Source organism: Rhyacophila brunnea, unplaced genomic scaffold (assembly GCF_057557595.1).
Source record: "Rhyacophila brunnea isolate RB1 unplaced genomic scaffold, BYU_Rbru_1.0 scaffold_8, whole genome shotgun sequence".
Classification (NCBI taxonomy): domain Eukaryota; kingdom Metazoa; phylum Arthropoda; class Insecta; order Trichoptera; family Rhyacophilidae; genus Rhyacophila; species Rhyacophila brunnea.
Window position 1 is genome coordinate 10,261,074 of NW_028233350.1, and position 23,624 is coordinate 10,284,697.

Consider the following 23,624-nt stretch of genomic DNA (forward strand, 5'->3'; position numbering starts at 1 on the left):
GTGATAGTAAAGCAGCTGATTGCCATTATATTTCTATATAAAAAAACCGAAAAACAGTTCGTATGTAAAAAAAATGTTGGACACCCATGTATTAAGCCTTTTACATCTGTCGTCATCCATTCAGCCGCTTTTTACTCCCCCACACTTAGATTGCGTATGCTATAGGAAACCTACTGACTGACCCTTTTATATCAAGTTTACGTATATGTATTCACCAATTTTCCACTGAAATTGTATTTCACAATGTAACTTCCCATAATTGGCAAACTGGACTTATAAAGAGATTATTAAAAGAGATTAACAACTTTATTTATCAAAAATAATTACATTTGAACATTTTCCATAAGGTGCAGATACTTGGCTGGTACTGTTGGCTGAACATAACCACCGGTAATTCTCACACGTTTAGTCCACGTGTTCATTGTTCCGCGTCACTCCACTAACTAACCAATCAACCAGTGTTCAAATTCAGTAAATTTCGTAACTATTTTTTTATCAAAAATATCGACATATTTAAAAAATGTGAGAATCAACTACTGTTTTACATGTAGAGATAAAATGACAAAAATACTGGAATTTAAAAATGGAAGTGGAAGAAGCTGCAAACTATTCTCAATGATATTTAATATTTATAATCAGAAAAGATTTCCAACGAAACTCTGATGGAATCAATCTATGTTCGATCGAATACATAGATCCAATATGTTTTGCAAATAGCTGAAAACCATGTCTCATAAAAAAAGTTTGTAGAGATCAGTAATGAATAAGTAAGTACATGGCTATGTTACAGTATTTAGTATTCAATAGGTAATTGTATATTATATTTTTTGTCATTTAATTTGAAACAATGTTGCTAAAGAATAAAAATAAATTGGAAACTTTTCGGTTTTTAAGTCTGAAAATGATAATAAATGGGTAACACGTCCGTCACTATTAATTTACTTCGCTGCGTCGACATCCGTAGGCGTCCGTAAAAAGCTCCCACCTTCAAAGCTTTAATTGATTTCGTTTACGGCGCCGTTTTTTTTAATTAACATTTTTCTTAGCGTTGTAGCGTTGCATCAAAATGAGACATTTTAAATTTCAATTAGTCTACAATGAAGGAATATTACGGCAAGACTCTATATCGTCTGATAATATTCTTTCAAAGTTAAAAAATTCAATAAACAATCTTAGATGGACGATTGGAAACTTTAATTAGTTGCGCAAAGATTTTTTTTTCACTATTTATAGAAAGAAAACAAATTGAATTTCGCAATTATGTCATTATCATCTCAGCTACTCTCAATCCACTGCTGGATATAGACCTCACACTGCAGTCTCATTTTTTCTCGGCCTCTTGTGTCCGTTGCTACTTATCAATACCACTAAACTTGATTATCTGTTTAATACAGCGAACCAACCTTGAGCTCTTTTAATATCTTTTGAATACCAATGAAAACATTTGTCCAGCGATGATTTTTCCTTTGTGTGATGCCACATGTCCATTTGCACTTCATGTGCATCTATTCTATAGACAACACTGCTTTCGGCCGCTACGGCAGCTATCTAGGGTATGTATGTATTACATTAAATTAGCCGTCTAAACAGTTACAACTGTATATCTCGCTCTAAAATTTACCACAGCCAAAAGAGGTGCCGTTAAAACATAGCACTTATTGTAACAATTACAACCAACTAGATAGCTGCCGTAGTGGCCGAAAGCAGTCTTGTGCATATAGTGGATGCGATGGTCTTTATAATATACTTCTTTATTCATTATTTTTTTTAGATCCATACGTATTAATTACTCTCTTGCAATTGTAGCTACCTATATTTCTTTATTACAATGAAACCTTTTTTGAGTCTAAGTTTATTTATAGCATAATGTAAACATAATAATATCGTCATTTGAACTTTCGAGTCCTTGACTATCTTTGAAAAAGATCGTGAAAAATATATTATTTGCAAATACGAATTTTTCAGGCAGGAATTTCAAGTGTCGGAAAATGTTTTGACATGAGGTTGTTATATTTTTTTTATCAATTAAAATAATGGCTTTGGTAACATAATTAAAACGATCATTACTAGCAAGTCTTGTATTATTCAGAAAGGTATTGAATTTATCAGACAATTATCGACGCGGTCGATACACTGCTCGATGAAGACCTTGTAAATCTCCTTCCACTCTTCTTGGTTGCTAGTTCTTCCCTACCAAGAAGACCCGCCGATTATTAGAAAGAGTCCCTTGTCACTAAAACTAATTTCTTTGGAACTGTACAACATTTTCGGTACCTATATAATATAATACTATAATAATATAAATGGAAACCAGCATACTGTGAATAAACAATGTGCAAAATATTTTTTTTTTCATTAACTAGTCTACCCAAAACATTTTTAGAGTTAAACCAGTAAATGCAGAAGAAAGAGGTTGAAAATTAACTCTACCTGCATTATAATATAGGTTTATTTTGAAACTGCTTAAATAATTAAATAATTATCGTTTACGTCATTATTTCTTATACATTTAGAACTATACTAGCAATATGATTTTAACTCCACCTATATTTAAATAAGGGCGATTCTAATAGTTTTATTTAATCAGAATAGTGTACCCTATATATCAATGCATTCAGGTGCAGATTAATGAAGAAAAACGACATACCATAAGATCAGCATTGGCTCCGTCGAAGGTATCCATGTACCGGACTCTTCCAGTTTCCGGATCAGCCCTCACTAATTTGTCTCGAAGCATTCGCCAAGGAAGACCCAGCATTGTGGCGGCTTCCATTGATGAGCACCATTCAGTCACTGTTATATAACCTGAAATAAGAGAAACCACCAATTAGGATTTTTTAATTCACATCATATTGTGTGTCACAATAATTGATTCATATAGCAATTCAAAACAATAAAAACATAACGTTGGTTTTTGAGGTGAATCTTGCTGATTATGTAGTTCAAAAACTGTCATGAAAGATAGCCGACTCTCATACGTCGGCGAAAAGTCTATACTACTCGTAGTTAACTCATACACTATTAAAACAATATTATTATGACTGCTGGCTCAATTAAGTCAAAATCTTCAGACAACGCTAAAAAGGGTATCATGAAGACAAAGTCCACACAAGGGGGGACTGACAGGGCTCTAGCCTAAGGTCCCGGCTTGGCGGGTTGACCAGCTAAGTGAGATTAACACACATCGTAAATTTACTCGAATAGTAAAAAAAAGTCACCTGCGGCGCTTCTGTACTTGAAGACTATAAAATATGATGTTGTGCGTCTTAATTTGATGTGATTGATGATTGATGTACTTAAATGATAATTCCCGTGTAAAATTTGGAAAACACTCTGTAGAGCATTACACTGCCCTTAACCTTAGCGATAGGTAAGTGGGGTCTCTAAAGATTCTGGCCTTCAGGATGTGAGGGCCATGCATGAAAGACTCGTGCGAATGTATCTATCAAAAAGATAATTCCTGAAAGTGGACGATGGTCGACAAGGAAAGGCAAAACAAATTGTCGTGCTCTCTAAGCACACTTATTTTTGTTATTAATAATTATCTAGATATAATTTGTACATAATACATGAAACTTAAAAATAATATTAATTCAAGAAATACTTAACAAACACAAGTAGGTTGTTAATAAGTAAGAATGTATTTTATTTGCTTAGTCGTAAACCCCAAATTTGGAGTGTGTAAATATTTTATTAATTTAATTGAATAATAATTATCTTTTAAAGCATTTTATGCATAATTTTAGTAATAATGTAATAGAGTTTATTAAAAGCCTTAAATGGACATTGGCTGGACACATAGCTCGAAGAAGAGACAATCGTTGGACAAATCTAGTCATCCAGTGGTACCTATCCAAGAAGTACAAAACGTCCGCAAGGTAGACCTAGAGGCCGATGGATCGATGAAATGATAAAGTTATGCGGAAGTACGTGGCAACGCAATACACAGGACCGAGAGAAGTGGAAGCAGCTTAAAGAGGCTTTCATCCAGCAGTGGATAGATTTAGGCTGATGATGATGATGCATAATTTACCTGATTTTGCAAGACAGCATGTGGCACAATATTATAAATTAATATATTCGGGATAATAAACGAAATAATTTTCTAAACACAATGTGAGGCAACTGCCACAAACAGTGCAAATTAATTTATTGTACCATTCCTAAGATTCTGAAATTACAACGATATAAACCAGCGACATCTATACACAGCATGAGATTATCGATATGTAATTCTAACTAATATCCGTATGAACATAACTTTCAGGGTATTGTAGGAAATTAAAATTATTATTTAAAATATTGTATTCAAGTCAGATCTACTTTGAAAAATTAATTGTAGGTATACAACATTGATTTTTATCTTCAATATGTATCTATATTTTTTTTTTTGATATTTTAATTCTTTTATCACTTTCTAATATACAGTCTCTCTTTTCAAGTAGTATATTGATAATATGTCAATAATATAATAATATGTATGTCTTAAACCAGGGATCGGCAACGCAGCGCCCGCGGGTGCCAGTGCGTCCTCGGAGAATAATTGATGCGCCCTCAAGATCATCTAATAAAAACATCATTATCACTTTTCCCAAATCTTAAACATATTATTGAGAATTTGGGAGAAGAAAACCCTATTTGTACATTATATAAAGATTATGGATACTCTCATAGACGAGTTTTCTTCTAGATTTGAGGAATTTGTGTTATAAGAACCAGTAGTGGGATTTTGTATAAATCTGTTAAAAACTACTGAAAATGATATACTCACTATGATTTCAACATATTTTTAAATTAGTAATACAGACGACCTAGAATTGGAAATAATTAATAAATATTACAAAATGACACCATTTTAAAAGCCCATTATAAAGATAAAATGTTTTAGAATTTAGTCGAAGAGAATAGTAAAGTTATTCTAATTTAGGACAATGTGCATTAAAAATATGTTGATACTGTGCTACGACATATTCTCTGTTTTCTTACATAAAACAGGTAGGCACTTAAATTGAAAATATCGATCAACACTCACAGATCCTCACTTGGATAACTGCATAAGGACAGGTAATTCTAATTATGTACCTGACTATAATAAGTTAGCTGAAGATTTACAGTACCAAGTTAGTGTCGCATTGATTTTTTTTGCATAGCATGTATTTGGATATACATATATGTATGTATATTTAAATATCAGAACACCCATTTTAAAATACATATTTATAACTTAAATTTATTTTAATGTTGAAAATTTGAACCTTGGTTTATTGTTTAATATAGTATATATTTTATATGTTGATTTATGTCGATATGTATGTATTCTCAATAATATTATATAATTGATTAATATGGTGTTTAATTCATAAACTCCATTTATTAATAATGCACATTTCTGTGAATTCGGAATTAAACGAAGATTTTAAGTTCTATTGAGCTTTAAAGAAAAGTATGTCTATATTATGCGCCCCCAGCTATGCTCTAAATTTGTATTGCGCCTTTCGTAGCAACAAGGTTGCCGGCTCCTGTCTTAAACAACCCTCTATTCACTATTGTTTGCCGTGAACTCAAGTTCTGCAGAGCCTTTCACGACTAACATTAGATAAACTTGTAAGTTTGCGGATGTTAATTGAATTAACGCCACAGAGCAATAATACATTGTAGTGAGTTCTGAACAGTTTTTGTCAAATACACCCGTAGGAGTTACTGTAATAATTATATTAATAATATTAATAATGATAAATTATTAATATCAATAGTTTATTATAATGTAAGGTTTTAGAGTCAGTTTACATAAACACATTTTTGAAAAACCTATCAAATTTGATTATCGGCGTTTTTGTATTTATGAATAATGATTTTTTTAATTTAATACATTTACATAATGTTAGATTCCTTGAAAAGTATTGTTTACTAAGTTGTTGAAATCGTGTCCGGAAACAGATACGTATGCAGTTCGCCGTATCACACTTCACCATGAAATGTTGCATCGGAAATATTATATGGCCTTATATTAAAGACAGTCCAACCTCTTTGGATCGTATAGTACTGAAAAATTCATATCTAAATAAAACACGGTTCTTGTCGGTTTTCACTTTACATGAATCCATCAGAAAATAAATTTTGAAAATAGCCGATATACTGGATTATTTATTAGGCTTAGGTTTTCATTCTTTATTTCATGAATTGCCAAAATCAGCTATGAAAATTGAATTAATGTTCATATTGAATCTAATAAAATTGCATACCGTATAGTACATGGTCATCTCTTTCCGATAAAGAAGCTCACGGCGAACTGTGCCACGGTGAAATATTGAATACCGTTGAAATAGTTTATTATGTTCAAGACCAGTCTCATGCTAGTTGGATTCCTAGGCTATTATATATAGCGGACCCAAAAAGGTGCTTCTTAAAGTGGGTAATTTAAAAAATATATATAATATATCACAAGTTATTGTATTTGAGGTATAATATTTGACCAAAGTTTTTTGCTTGATTTTTAATTTTATATTTCGCGGTTCGACTAAAAACCAACAAACGCCTACCCAATCACAAAGAGTCTGTTCGTTTGACTATTTACACTTATTTTAATGATATAAACTAGGTACTTATGCCATTTTTGTAATAAAATTTATGTTTCATCTCAAAATTTCGACATATAATAATAAATACATTCGGTGAGATATCGATTATGTACGAATTCGTTATCATTTATCATCCCACCTACCCTTGAAGTAAAATCCCAGTCTTGGTCTAAAGAATTTAAGAGTAATAACCGAAAATTCTATATTATTAATAAATGTTCTTTAATCTTCTCTTGAAGGTAGTGTTGAATGGAAAAATAATTTACTTGAAAATATTTAAATAAGTATATAGTATTATGCAAATTGAAATACAAACAATAACTAATAATAATTTAATACTATTCCGTTATCTGCACTTTGCATAGACACTTCCATTATAGAGATGGTTTGCATATAAATTAGTCAGAGTTATTGTTGATGCTTTGTGCTTTGTGCATTTTGTTTCAATTATTTCCTTTCCCTATGGGATATAGCGTGATATTATTTGGCGAGGAGTCATCCATAATATTCACAGTGGTTGTGTCATCTGGGGATTAGAGACAACGCTTTAATATAACAAACTGAATTAAAACAAGAAAAAGAAATTTATGATTGCTTTGCTGCTGCGGGAATTATAATATAATACTAATTTTAAATAACTTAAAAGTGAATTTCATTAAAAATCATAAAACTATGCAATACATATAAAGAAAAAAACTGTATATACCTGATAATTAAACCAACGATTAATCTATCGTTAATCGGTCTTATATAATATTGCCATGAACGGTTTCAAAGTTCTTAGATCAGTTTTTCTCAATCGAATTTTCTGGTGCTCCGCGAATTTTTGGCGTCCAAATGCCTATGATACCTATTCCAATAAAATCTTCATAACCCATGCACCTGCAAATGTTTTTAAAATAGATCAAACCGCGAACCAAATTGAGGTGCATGTCACCTACTATCACGCCGTCGCGGCGACAAATTTCGTCATTTTGGAGAATATTTTGAACGAGCACCATTTTCGTAAATTCACTGATGAATGACACTGATGAAGGGTGCCAATTATAATGTAATAGTAATTTGAATTAATATTAATTATTCATGCTATTTTCAATTAATTTTAACAGTTTCTTCGTGGGCGTACGTTAAAATGACTTCCGACATGACATCCATAGATAATATTTTGAACAGAACCCAACCTGCAGACCATAGATAATAGACAACATTCTTATAGAAAATACATAATGCCAACCATTAAAAACAAAAAAAAACGTGATTTTGACATGACAGTCAAAAAGTGTAGGCATGTAGAACATTCAGGTGTCTTGCAGTGCAGATCAACGTGAGGTGATCTCATTGTGGTTCTGGTAATTTCGGCAGATTTTGCCGACTAACAATATTAGTTTAAAGGTTGAAAATGTGCTACGGGATGGGAGCGTCAGTCTGATAACATTTTAAACACTAAGAAAAATGACCCGTAGCGGCAGCTTACTGTGACGTCACATGATAGTCCGCGACATGCACATCAATTTGGTTCGCGCTTTATCATTTTACGTCTCGAAATCAACCACGATTAGATGTCATTATACGTTACTATATAAATAATATTTTTTTATTTCTGTGTTAGCGGTCTTCAAAAAAGTTTCTTATATTTTGAGTGGTCCACACGTGTAAAAATATTAAGAAAGATTGCTTTAGATCATACTAAAAAGCTTAAAATAATTTAGTAGTCCCACAGCATACTCATCACCATCAACAGTGGTTGATCAACTGCTGGATGGTGGCCTTGTCTAGCTCCTCCCATTTTTCTTGATGGTAACCCAACTAGGTATATGCTGGCTATCCGAAATAATTACATTTGTTCACCGTTTATCCATTCGTCTAGCATATATCAAGTCTATAGCCATTTCATAAATTTGATCACTCTTCTTATTCTATGGAATAGTAGCGTGTCGGCTTTGGGTCTAGTAAACTCAAATATTGTTTTTTCGATCCAGTGTATGGACGCAATAGGTTGAGCAAGTGGCTAACATATATTTAAAAAATAAGCTGTTAATACAACCTCCATTCTGTGGAAACCCATATGATCCTTTTTTATGAATATATGGATGTGTGCGTAATCCTATCTGCATCCATACCCATTGGTTTATTTTGTAGAAGTTCTGAAAAACATATCGTACCTTAACCATAACAGAAACTTTCGTTCATTAAAATACTTAAAATATTATATCGGTTATAAAATATTGAAATCAGATAAATACGAGCTTTTTAAAAAAAATATTCAAAAATATTGTTTGATCTTTTATTCTATTCGATATCATTTCGCATTTAACGCATTATGTTCTTCCTAAAAAACTAAGTCCGATATTATAAGAGTTAGAGGCAGTAAAGCTTGCACAGAAATCAAAGTTGAAAGCGTGAAGCTTTGGAAGTTTCGTCTTTTATGATAGCAAAACTTTTAAAACACGAAAAGTAGCTGTTTCGTGTAAATACGAAAATGGAACATAATTATGATTTATGCTGTTTTTATTTTATCGTTTATTCAGAATGAATCCAAATGTGTTTTGTATCATTAATAGAATTTATATAAATAATTCCATTTATTTGATTCCGATATTTGTAAAATCGACTTCATGGTACATGGATATGATTATATAAAAGATATAGGTAGACATAATTATCTAGTCGATAAATAAATATAAATTTTTCTCGTATTATAAATTAACCAAATACCACACTTTATTGTCGGACAAGAACTTCTTGTCCACGTTTTAAAACAGTGAACTAAAAATCCCTTCCAGTGCAGCTAATTGAACTTCCGTTTTCAAATGAGGAATGCCCCCAAATTTATCATTTTATATTAGGCTCCCGTGGGATACTATCAATTTAAGTTATTTGAAGCGTTTTATAAAAAAAAATGTAAAACAATCAGAGGTGATGTTAGAAATATTATTAGTAAACTTTTGGTTTATTGCAAAGAAGAAAAGTGTCGCATCTAAAAGGAGAACCGATACGTTATTTTAAACACGCCTCTAGCATGCGTTGCTACCGTACGTCTCTGAGAAGTTTTCTATGTGTGACTATAGCGACTTCCTGTTATCGCCGATTTCTTACAGTACATAATATATGTACTTTATAATGATCCAAATAGCTGTTCAGCCCATCGAGCCATCCGACTTGGTCGCCGCAAAGGCCAATTATATTGCATTAAAAAAAATGCGGCGTCTTATTGCATACGTGAAGATCTCTTCACGTAGTATTGTTTGACCGTATTGTTTTAGCTTTGTTTTTTTTTCTATCTTATATATCATCATTAAATTCATTTATTTTTGTAACCGGACAAAACAGAACACAATAAAACAGAACAGTGACAAAACAGAACATGACAAAACAGAAAATGATAAAACAGAACATGACAAAACAGAACAGCCAGGGGAGAAACGAAACATTTTTTTTTTGTGGAATCTATTTAGGTTAGGTTAGGTCATTATTTCATTGTATCTAGTCACCCAATCATTTTGAACATATTATATTGATAAAGATGAGATATCCTAAGCTTGCCGGCAACGCCGAGTTAAGTCCCGTTTATTTGAGGCTTTCTAGCGATTAGGAATGCAGAAATTAGGTATATAATTTGATTTATAATGGCGTATTGAAAATCTGTGCTATTAAAAATCTATCAACATACTAGAGATAGGACAATTTCAAAATTCAATTTATATTTTTCCTGAAAGGTCATAGTTATAATTATCGTTGTTCTGTTTTGTCACTGTTCTGTTTTGTCATGTTCTGTTTTGCATTTTCTGTTTTCTCATGTTCTGTTTTGTCATGGAACCGAATTTGTTTGATTTTACATATGCATAGTATGTAACATACATAAATTTCGTTTTTCATTTTAATCTACACTGTAGAGCAGGGAGGGGCAAACTTTTTGGATGGAGGGCCAAATTCAAGAATTCAAAATGAGCGGCGGGCCGCAAGTAAAATTCCATTTTTAGATATACACTATGTATTATCACGAAAAATAAACATTGCAAAAAAATTAATGAGAAGAATGAAACTGTTGTACATTTTTTTAAATTCAGGTGTTAATTTTGTAGTTGATATTCTCAAAACTGCTTGTAAATGGGCATTGGAGATATTTGATCGTAAAGAATATTTTTATCGAGGTTCATGATCGAAAATGTTTGTTCACATATATAGGTTGATCCAAAAATAACGAACATTCTTCTTGCATAATCTTTAAGTTGGTCGAATTTGTCTGAATTAAGAGCATTGTAAAATTTGGAGATTTCTTCACGACGATGCAATTCTCTTAAATCAGTGTCACACTGCAGATCAATAATCTCAAGTTGTAGCTCTATGGGTACACTATCAATATCTATTGAAAATGGATCGCGTACTATTAATCTATTATCAATATTTTTTTAAAATATATAAAAAAGTTATTCGTAATCATAAGTATAATTAATGATATCGGGCCGCTAAAAAATACCTGGCGGGCCACATGCGGCCCGCCCCTGCTGTAGAGGATATTTATTACTAACATCAAACATTTTAAACAATACTCTGAACTAAAGCTTTTTGTTTCCGAAAGCCAATTTGCCTAAAAGTTTTCATGAAAGAGTTTCCGTCGTGCGTGTGCCGCAGGTGTTTGGAAAATTTTGTACTAAGCATTGTTCTGTTATGAACTGACTTCAATATGGCCAATCGCGCTATGATTCCCACAATACAACACTGCTCCTAATAATAATGACGATATAAATTTACATTGTATGCATTACAAATCGTTATTTAGGTACCGACGTTACCATTTTTCTATTTTTTCGAATTATTAATGTTTCAATTTGTTAGAGTAACAGGTATGAATTGCAGACAGAAATTGTATTATGCATTTATTTTTGTGATAAATGAGACTTTAACGTTTAGTATTTAACGCCCACAATGGTCTTAAGGTGATGTCTTTACTTACCAAAGGCACCTAGCGAAAAAATACGAAGCTTGCAATTTGAGACATTTTTTCGTTTATTTACAATTTCAACTATGTTAATTATTAAATAATAATGTGTATCTGAAAACATTAAAAAGAAAAATATTTTTTATTTTATGTCAAAGATAAACTTGCAACTGTAAAAAATGTAATAAAAAGTGAATTTGTTGAATCGGACCCCATCTTATTATTACATATATTTGATGGTCATATTTATTATTAAAATTTAGATTATTAGATTTTCTAAGCATCGCCTAAGAGATTTTGACTAATCATAGTTTTAATATTTTTTATATTTATTTTAAAAAAAATATCGATTTTTATAAAAATATAAATGTGTATAACTTTTTTTTTGATCCTATGACCATCAAATATAATATGTAATAATAAGATGGGGTCCGATTCAATGAATTCACATTTTATTACATTTTTTTACAATTATTGTAAGTTTATCTTTGACTTAAAATAAAAATTATTTTTGTTTTTAATGTTTTCAGATACTTACATAAATTTATTATTTAACATAGTTGACATTGTAAATTATTATCAAAAAAATGTCTCAAATTGCAAGCTTCGTATTTTTTAGCTAGGTGCACATCACCTTAAGCGTCCGCTTATAGCGTCGTGGGTCCAAGATTCGAGTCCTGGTTTTGGCAAGTACACTACTTATATTATTGTTTTTCAATTTCTGTACGAGCCAGAGTATGGACTTAATAGATTGAGCAAGTGGCTGACATCCATTTCTCGTAAAAACAAAATCTGTTAATACAAAACTCCACTCTGTGGAGGCCCATATTAAGATCTATGATTAGGATCAGACATGGTCGAATCAAAATTTAATAAATACGTACATGGTCACTTCTCCGCATCTATTCTATAGACAAGACTGCTATCGGCAGCTATCGAAGGTAGTTTTTCATATTTTTTATTTAGAGATAGACAATTTTGACTGTTTAAACGGCTTACTTACTGAAACAATTATAATACTTCGATACAAACTCATGTGTATAGAATAGATGCGCTGTTACAGGTCATAAATTAAGTTTATTTTTAAGACTTTTTGAGGTGTTTCCGAATAATATATCTAGATCAAATCTAGCGAGTGTTATATTTTTGAATCTTCAAAATTTTTGGTTGAATAAAAAAATCGTTAAATAAATTGCCAAGTTTAGTGCAAACGAGTTGTCTAGAGTCATAACTCACATATTCCTAAAATCGATTTTTGAGATAATCGCAAAAAACCACTAGAGCACTATTTTTTTGTAATTTGAAGAAAAGTATTGAACTAACTCCCTTGAATATTAATCGGTGAGTGGGTCGATTTGCATTTTTTTAAATATATATATTTATATAATACTCCAAAGGCTGTAGACACACAACATACTATGAGAAATAGAGCTCCCTTATTTGTTAGAAAGGCCTTGATGCCAGAAATCACATTTTTCATTGAATGTGAGTTATAACACCAACAGTCAACTTTCTCAACGATTTTTATATGGTTTAAAGTGACTTTTGTAGCCAACTATTTTTTTGAACATAGGTTAATGCCTTTAAAAACACTTAGTACCTATATTTAACTCAAAAATGACAAAATTGTAAAATGTGAGTTATAACTCCAGGCGACTCACCTATTATTAAATATCTTGATACAAAATCACATAAAATGCTCACCTATGGAAAAGAAATCGATACATATCTCAAACGCATAGTTAATACGAGTAGCATACCTAAGTTTTTTCTTACATCAATGTTTTTGAATTGTTTCCAAAGTATGTGTGCTAAGTTAGTTTTATTAATAATTATTATCTTCTGAAAATACGGTTTGGTGCATATAATAGGTAGGTTTTGCAGAATCAACAATAATATGCTACTTATACAAAAAACATTCTTCATTTTGTTGCAAACTTCTTTCATAAAAAAATGTTATGATTTATAAGACCCCTGGGGTTGCGTGGGACGTTGTTTAACATTTTTTCCGCCTCAGATATTACTATAAGAAAATTTGAAAGCTACGAAAGCAGATACAAAAATCCGTGAAATGAAGTCCCAAAATGTATACAAAATACAAGAGAATGATTTTTCAATCGAATTATAGCTTAAATTAGGTATATGAGATTTCAATTATAAATTGAGAGAAAATTCTGTCAATAGCTATATGTATATGTTTACTAGTCGTGACCTATATGTTCAACATACACTATTTTGTACAAGAAGTAATATTTACATTATATTACGTCAATGTCTTTTCAGAATTAGCTATTTAATGTTTAGTTCAATTATGCTAATTCTAGAATATACTTAAGAATTTTCAAAAATATATATTTCCATGTTCCACCAGAACCAGTTGTGAATCTTATCGATGTCTTCTGCCTGTCTGTATAATTTTATTAAAAGTCTCTACGATAATACAAAATTTCTATAATAAAGCTGCAATGATGAATTTTGTATAAATAGGTAATGTTATTTGATAATATTTCTTGGAAAACAGTCATTATTCAGTGTGATAATATCGTTACGCCACCTGTCTTAGGTTTGTATAAATTGTAGAAAAATTACCAAAAATAAAAATTACAAAAAAACATTTAAATTGTTTTATTATATTTTGGACTGTATACTTTCATTTACGTTGACTTGTAAAAAAATTGGAATTTATACTTGCAAAATAAATAGAGATAATGATTCTCGATATTCACGATTAAGAGTATAATTGAATCTTGAAACTCAAATTATTTCACGTCAGAATAATATTTGTTCCATCCACGCGGTTTTCCACATACTTTTTGTCCAAAAACAAAGTAGAGAGCTTTTTTTTTACTTTTTTCAGAATCTGTCAAAAATCACACGGATTAAAGTTACTGGTAATTTTCTCAATCTACACAACTTAACAATACCCAGAAAGATGAAAATCTCGAAGTTACGTTAATTATTTAAATGTTTTTTCTCACTATTTCTCGTGAATAATTCTTAAGATGAAAATTCTTTATCACAAATTATACGTGTGAAAGTGAGTTAATCACATTGGGCGAGCCAAGTGTCAATGATAGAAAACACTTAACTGAGCAACCACCCGTTGAGTCTATTTTTCATCATCATCACCGGCAGTGCAACCCAATGTGGGCCTTGACCGCATTTGGGAAACTTCTCTCTTTATTCCGCATACTCATTTCAGCGCCCTGGCCTTGGGGATGTTCTCTCTCCAACCACCAAAGTCTCAATCGCCCGACCCTCATATTCCCTTCAAGTTTCTTGATGAAGATTCTTTTTGGTGATTGGGTTTCTTTCATCCTTGACATATGACCTTCCTAATCGAGTAATAGGTCTTGCGGTTACACCTTTATCGACAAGTACTATTTTTATTTGATACGGTTTCGAATAAGCTATTTTGTAGAATCAAAATCAGGTGATGTAAGAGTACGCTGAAGTGTTTGGATCCATTGGGTTGTGATGTCGATGATAATGAGGTAGATACTCTTTATTTACTATTTAGTATATTTTACATCTATTATCATAAATTTGCGAGTTACAAACAGGCCAGCATAATATTAAGCACGGAATAGTTCAAGGCAAATGATTAAAAAAATATTTACACGGTAAATAATGTGATATCTACTTAATAAATATAAATACCAGTAATATTATGAATTTTTAAGTTGATAAGTCGTTGAGTTGGTAAAAAAATTACAAGTAGGAAGGAAAAGAATAATCGCGTGCCTGCGCCAAATTTTATTATGTTTTTACTTTAACTACAAAAAATAATTGAATGCTGGAATTTATTAAACAACATTGCATATTATTATAAAATTTAGTTAGGTATGTATACATTTCTAGAAACTTGTATTAAAAAGCATACTATAGCCTTATCAACTTAATCAATATTTTTATAGTTACACCTAGGTTTTTATAAAAGTTTAAAGCAAATAGTTTTTTTTATTATTTATTTTAATTTTATTTTTTAATATTTCGGACGATGAAAGATATTTATATATTATATATTATATATACGGATAGATCTTTCCAATCGATACGCTGCAATATTCTATGATTTTTTGTCTTGTGAAATCTTTTAACAAATCAAAGTGTAAATACTTTTTATACATAAGCTTAATACAATAATTGGTTAAAACATAATCGATCGAACCGGAAAAAAAATAATAACGTGATTTTTTGCCGCTATCTTAGAATAGCATTGCCTTCCAATCGCAAAATGTCAAGTTTGATATTATAGAAGTATTCAGCAAAATAAAATATAAAATTTAAATTTTCTCCGCCATTATGAAATTTGGGGCATTTAAACGGCCAATTTTAAAGCGGTTGAATATCCTATAATATGGCTATTTGTCATGCCAAAATTCATGGTTTTATACAACTTACAGTGCACATGTTTATAGCGATGCCGTTACACCTAGGGGCGACATGTTATATGAAAGTATGGTGAAGCAGGCTAGTATGGTAAAAAAAGTATGGTGAGGCGGGCTGGTAATCAAGTTGCGGCAAAACTTCTACGTTAAGATTATATTATATGAGTACGTTATGATGACCGAAGTAAATCCTCCGTGATGCCCTGATTTTTTTTTATCGCGTCGCTATTTCTCGTAAGTTGTCGGCTATTGTTGGCCTGCTTCATTCAGTCGTATGAGAAAGCTGATTTTTCGCCCCTCTTTTTATTTAATACCTCTATGCGTTAGACTATAATACTTATTAATTACGTGAGAGTCCATGACTCTGCAGTGTGCAGTAGAATAGAAAATACGTGGCATTTAACATGGCGCACAAGTTGTAAATAATGACATTGTTTTTGTAACTAGAACATTGTAGTAATGTAGGCTGAATGCGGGTTGTAATACATTGTGTAAAAAACAAGACATAATAAATATGTGCATGGCATTCTAATTTACATAAAGTTATTTTAAGTAGCCGTGCTTAACGGAAGGTACTAGCGTATCACCTGCTTTAGGTACAATATAGTCATTTTACAAAGACTTGATGTTATTTTAAACGGGTCTATTTAATGGAAATATAATTTTGATGAAATTATTTATCATATTTTCAAACCTTAAATTTAAAACTACATTAAAGTTTATCGTGAATTATTATGTCACTTAAAAGAAATTCGCACATTTTTACTACTAATATACAGACCGATGCTGATTATTACTTCGTGAATGAACTATTATGAACGAAATATACAATTGGAGTTGGGTATTTCCCGAGAAAATCTCAATCTCGACATTCGGGATTTCCCTAAATGATGAAATTTTCGAATTTTCGAGATTCGGGATTTCCAGAAAAGAATTCTCTAGCATTCTCGAGATATCGGTATATTTAGAAATAACCTGTAAAAATCCTAAAATCAGTGTAAAAACAGACAAATTCCAAAAAAATATGATTTTTTTTATTTATGCAAGAAGTAAACAAACAAAACAAAAAAACAAAAAAAAACAAACAAAATAGAAGTAGGAAACCAAAAAAATTCAACACATTACTTATTAAAATAGAATTACAAAAAACACAGACTGTCAATCACTGCATCTGACAATCGCGTACGCTTTTGAGATACAAAATTCCTTGATGTTGCAAAAATTGCGCTCATTTTGAGTCGACGTTGGCTTAATTGTGTTAAATGCTCCGATCAGTCTTTGAACGTTTTGTGTTTCCTATCCACTTTTTTCATATAGAAAAACGTTTTTTTAATTAATATTTGATAACAATGTTAAAAATTTCAATTCTCGAGATTCGGGAGGCAAAATCTCGAAAATTTCTCGAGAATTCCCGTCGGAAAATTCCCGAAACCCAACTCTATATTATACAATCAAAGGTCTTTCTTTACTACGAACAGGTTACTGCATTACATTCGGAGTTAAACAATTAGCAACACTATTATTGAAACTAGCAATTTCATACAATGGTCTGATTATGCATTGATATTATTAATCAAATTATAAAAAAATATACAGATACACGCAATTCACGCGAAAACATTCATTTTGTTAATTAGTATTGTCTGACACTTTTATCTAGATTTATACTCACTTTCTTCTTTCAATCGATAACAAAGATGCCTCATTTTAAAAATTTACTTTTCTACGCAAATAAATGCATTTCTGCTGCGTTCCGCTGAGCTTTATTGTCATTCAAAACATTTTAATAGGTCCCATTTATAAATTACGTCATTCATAAATACATTTTCAATTGCACTATATTAGCTGAAATTTTATATAACTTTCAGTAGTTAATTGAAATATGTAAGTATAATTTACAATATTCAAGTAAAATACCTACAGACCAGGCGTCGGAAGTTTATGTTTGTAATAATACACGGTATATTATAATGATTTAATAAATTATCATCGGAAGTCTCCTAAATTCACACTAATCACAGTTTTTCATCATTATTTTTATGCTGGGACAGACAATAATCATTATAATGCTATCTTTTTTGAGATCTAGGCTAGAATTTTATACTCATGTTTTTGTAATTTTATTACTATAATTTAAACCAAACTTATGAAGAACTGTGACACGGATTTAACAGTCTGAGTCGTAGCTAGACGTAAGAAGGCTGCCATATCTGCCAAAATTCATGCTGAGGAATATGTTTACGTAAATAGTCTCGAGGGACTTGTAATACTCGTAGTTAATTTTATTGGAGATCAAATTTATTTTCTAAGTTATCAAAACAAGAAATATTTTTAAATGATTATTATACAGCTGTAACTTATAAATGAATGATTGCGATTGATTTTGTTTCTTTAACAATTCGATGCAAAATTTTAATAGTTTCAATTCTAATGGATTTAAGTTTAGTACTATTCCAATTGAGTCATTTTTTGCAACCCCGGTTTCGCCTTTCGGCATCATCAGGCGCTATGTGCACTCACCAAAAGGCAAATACACACTGACAACGAATACATTTAACTCTAACCCTAACGTATATAAAAAATAATACAATAAAATAAGTAATAACTTTATCACCTACCTATTAAGTAAAAGATCACACTAAAAAATATAACAAACAAATTATGAATAGGTATTTGAAAAATTATTTTTAAAAAACTCTATTTTATCACTAATAATACACTCGATAAGCGTATAGTAAATCGTCAAAATCTAATAATAGATCATTTTAGTAATTATAAACAATAAAAATACTACACTCAAGAGGTGTAAAATCGTACATTCTGGGAACAATGGTAACGTATTGTGAATTTAATGTAGTCAACTAATGACTTAATGACTAAAACTTAAATCCTTTAGAAAATAAATTCAAATTCTATCAAGTACCTTCAGTGAATAGTATTAATATATTACAATACTTTATTTAGGATGCATTTAAAAAAGATTCCAAACATTTAAAAATTAAATAAAAAGTAGTTACGTATTATTTGCGGAAGTGAATAATATAAACATAGCAAATATTTGTTTTATGTATTCATAAGATTTTTAACATAAGAAATCTCGGATTTTTGGTTTAGTAAAACATTCACAATATAATTTCTAGTTAAATTAATTTGAAAAAAAGTACTGTGTTTTAAAGATTAAATTATTTGTATATTATCATCTTAATGTTTGAATCAAAAAATTCGATTGCCCTCCTAATGAGCGATCTCGAGAAAAATAATGAAAAGAAATGAGCATTATAAACGAGCGAATTTAGTTAACACCCGGAAAGTCCAGGGATTGTTTTCCATTTAATTAGTACTTTGTTCGTCGCTCACCTAGAGCAAATTGGATTTTAGATGGTCCGCCCAGATTAAATTACCTCCATGATTTGGCGCGCGGGTCTAGCGCTAATACTTTTCAAGTGCCTGTTTTCGTGAGACGAAATTACTTCGTTTTCCTCTTTTTTTTTTTCGTGGGTCGGAAAATGTACTCTTTATTTGTTTCATTAGCTTAAGCCGAACTATAAAACGATGCACTTTTCTTAATCTGTTTTATCTTTAGTTATCATATCGCAGTAGCGAAGGGTGGAAGTAGGCTGTTAAGATCCACCAGAAATAGTGCACATTAGACTTTGTTAGTCATACGCAATTGTTTTTATTGAATTCATACTACAATTTACAGATGGTGTTGGTTAGTTTTTAAAAAACTTTTGCATTAGAACCCCACAGTTGTAAATAAAAACAAGTATTTAGGACATAATTTAATATCACTTATAGACCCAAAAAACACATAGGTGTATGTGACATAATCAGCATCTGAGAAATTGTGAGAAAAACTGTAGTTTTTATAAAATCTTGGATAAATTCAATCGTTCATAATGTCTTCTTAATTTATCTTTATTACACTTTGGATTTTAATGCTCAAATAATTAATATAAGCACCACTTGCATTATATACGTGGGACTGGATGCAAATTATGGCTAAATAAACAGCCAAGTCTATCATACAAGTTTGATATTTTCAAGAAACTTGCAAGGAGGGTGACTAAATCAGCTTAAAGCACTACATGTTTACAACCATTACAAGTAGTGCTTTAAGCTCAAAAGTACAAGGTTTCAGCAAAGAGTAATCATGTAGTTCAATAATAAACATTATAACTTACATAAGTCTTCCGTATCACTAGAGAAACGTATCATCTCAGTGATTAGGTGGGCAGAATTGAAACAGTAATGGTATTTACATCCAGTAAAGTAGCAAAGAAATGTAAAAGAAAATGATCAATGCAAGTTTGTCTCAAAGGAATGAATCATCGGGAAACTCGGATGGATAAATGCACTCTGCATAAAGCTGGAATTTTGCTTGGCAAAGCAAAACAAACAAACAAACATGAAGTGGAAGTGAGTTTAATGCAAATATGCAAAATGCTTTGAGCGATTATCATAGTTGAGTGCATTCTGTATCCACAGCGTAGAGATTGTTGAGATGTAATAAACTAAGTTTAGGTATACGTATTAACTAGTTATTAACTATATAACAAATATTAGTTTTCGCGGCCCTCACTATCGAAGATCGTGGTAACTTTTAAATATTGTAGTTATATCTCTTCAGCGATGTCTACATTCCGCCATCGATATAGTTAAATGTAATGAGATTCCAAGAGCATCCATCACCTGATCGGACCATCGTGTACCTAAGTGATCCCCTCTTTGATCCAACTGAAAATATATTTAAAAAGCCGCTAATTAATATTTATTTCATTCCTAATTAAAAATATTTATCACTTTTGTCGTCAATGGATTCCTTTAATCTAAATTAGATACCTACCTATTTATTATTTTAATTCATAATACTATTTTTACTCATATGCGGAGCATATCGGTATGCCCAGAGCAGAATTTATATTAACTGAATTTATTTTAACGTAACTTGTAATGAATTATACACATATTGAAAGAACAACATGAAAATTATTATCGTCAGCCATGAAATCGAACCTGCACCTCCGGTTCAACCAATAACTCACCTTTATAACCAAACATATTATATAGCGCGTGTATTGAAATAATATTATAAAGTAAATTTTTCTGTTCATTTTTAAGTTTCAAACGAATTGAAGATTTTAAGCACTCACTTTACAATTCCGTAAAAGCCTTAAATTCGATTCATTATCGTAGGGTTTTTATGCTAAAAAAGGTTTTGCATTGAATTATTATCGGCTTCTCGTAAAAGCTGTATAACGGCTGGAAAATCTTGACCTAAAATATTTGAAATAAAATTATCCACCAATTACCATCACTCTAATAGCATTTTTTAAAAATTAACCGTAATGCAATAAAACTAAAAGAAATTACCGACCCGTGGAAATATTTTAAAACTCAGTTATAAAACACAGTTATATTATACAAATAAACAACACGATTGAAAAATGTGATATAGATTATTCTGTAGTTACGCTTAGTTCTTTATTTTAGAAGAAAGTTGATCATTTCTGAGTGTCTTTTACATTTACTTTATTTTAAAAAACCGAACTACGAGGGTGGGTCAATAAGTCCTTAAAAAAGCCGACAGGTGGCGCGAATTGTACTGTAAGCGGTTTGTTTTCATGCAGCGGCACTACCGATTCAGTATGCTGCGAAGTTTCAATCAGATCGGTCAGGTTGTTGTGTGTTTCTCGTACATTTAAAAAAAAAATTTGCTTGTGGAAAATGGAAAAATGGAAAATGGAGAAAATTGAGTTTAGAGCTGTTATTAAACATTTTAATATAAAAGGGTTAACAGCAAAGGAAATAAAAAATGAGTTGGATTTAGTTCACGGCATATCTGCTCCTTCACTTGCAACTATTTATAACTGGTTAAATGAATTTAAACGTGGTCGTACATCAACAAAGGATGAACCACGCTCAGGACGTCCTGTAGAGGTGACTACACCAGAAATGATCAATAAAATCCACGATATGGTGTTAACTGACCAAAGATTAAAGTTGAGTGAGATAATTGAGGTTACAGGGATCTCAAAAGGTACCGTCATTTCTATTTTACATGACATATTGGGCATGAAAAATATTTCTGCAATATGGGTGCCGCGTTTGCTCACAGTCGACAATAAACGCAATATGGTGGTGGCCTCTAAAGCCCTGTTGTCGCTCATGCAACGCAATCCGGATGAATTTTTTCGTCGCTTTGTGACTGTAGATGAAACATGGATACACCACTATACTCCCGAGACGAAAGAACAGTCAAAGCAGTGGATTGCGAAGGCAAACCATGTCAAAAGAAGGCGAAAACCGTAAAATCAGCTGGTAAGGTTATGGCTACTGTATTTTGGGATGCACGTGAAATTATTTTCGTTGACTATTTGGAAAAAGGAAAAACAATAACAGGGACCAGCTAAAAAACAAAATTGAAGAAAAACGGCCTCATTAAAACAGGAAAAAAATCCTCTTTCATCAGGACAATGCCCGTGTTCACACATGTTTACGATCAATGGCTAAAATTGAAGAATTGAAGTTCGAATTGGTCGACCACCCACCGTATTCGCCAGATTTAGCCCCCAGTGACTTTTTTCCTTTTCCCAAACTTAAAAAAATGGCTAAGTGGACAACGTTTTTTTTCAAATGAAGAAGTCATCGATCGGACAAATGCTTATTTTGAGGACCTTCCGAAAACTTATTTTTCTGACGGTTTAAAAAAAATTGAGAAACGTCTAACCAAGTGTATTGAGCTCCAAGGAGATTATGTTGAGAAATAAAAAAAAAATACAAAAATTAAAAGTGTTTTAATGTTTTTTTCTAAGGAATTATTGACCCACCCTCGTATATTTATATTGAGACGGAGAAAACTTACGACACATACGAACCAGTGGTGAGTTGTGCGGGTAGGCTGTTAATATTCGACATTAATAGTGCACACTAAGCTTTGTGAGTAATTCTTATTAATTGTTTTCATTTAACTAAGAATACAGTATGCAGATTGTGCTTGTTAGTTTTTAAAATTCAATTGAACAACAGTTTCTGTCGCATCTTAACAGCATACTCCACCTTTCGCCACTGCTACGAACGGTAAAAGAGAATAAAAATAAGTGGAGACAAAATTTTTTGGAGTAAACGCCTAGATGAAAAAAAATTAACGGAAAACAAAAAAAAATCTCTGAACGGAAAATTGAAAAAAAACTTTTATATGTTCGCACAGGAAAAAAACCATTCGACCATATACCAACAAAATATAGTCAGCTCAATCATATTATATTTACCTTGTAATGAAACCCTTTCTTCCAACTATAATGTGCCGGTATGTTTTTTTTAAATATATAAATAAGAAAAATGTGTTTCTTTTTAAATAAATAGTTTATACAATATTGCTGTTGCAAGTAAATTATTATTATGATATTATGTTTAAAACATAAACAATCAGATATGTATCAATACATTACTAAAATTATTTTTTTCACTCTTGCAATAATTTATATTAAAGCAAATATAAATAGGTACATATTTCTGAAAAACCATAGAAATATTAGTTGGACCGAGTGTGTGAATAAAAAAAAGCAAGTCAATAATAAGCTTGACTATGGCCGGATGACGGTTTCAATTATTTTAATAATAATGTCATTTACCTCAATAATTATTGATTAAAAGTCGATCACCATTCGATTAACGAAATTTTAAGTAATTATTCTATTCGTAGCTATTCAAAAT

The 23,624-nt window shown here is 31.2% G+C and overlaps 1 protein-coding gene across 1 annotated transcript in view; it reads right to left on the reverse strand.

Annotated features, from left to right (window-relative positions):
- rdgC (retinal degeneration C) overlaps positions 1 to 23,624 on the reverse strand; it is a 350,015-nt gene that overhangs the window by 8,265 nt on the left and 318,126 nt on the right. Inside the window, exon 14 of the mRNA XM_085959019.1 lies at positions 2,648 to 2,805. Within this exon, the coding sequence (XP_085815145.1) occupies positions 2,648 to 2,805 (158 nt within the window). The remainder of the gene's footprint in view (positions 1 to 2,647; positions 2,806 to 23,624) is intronic.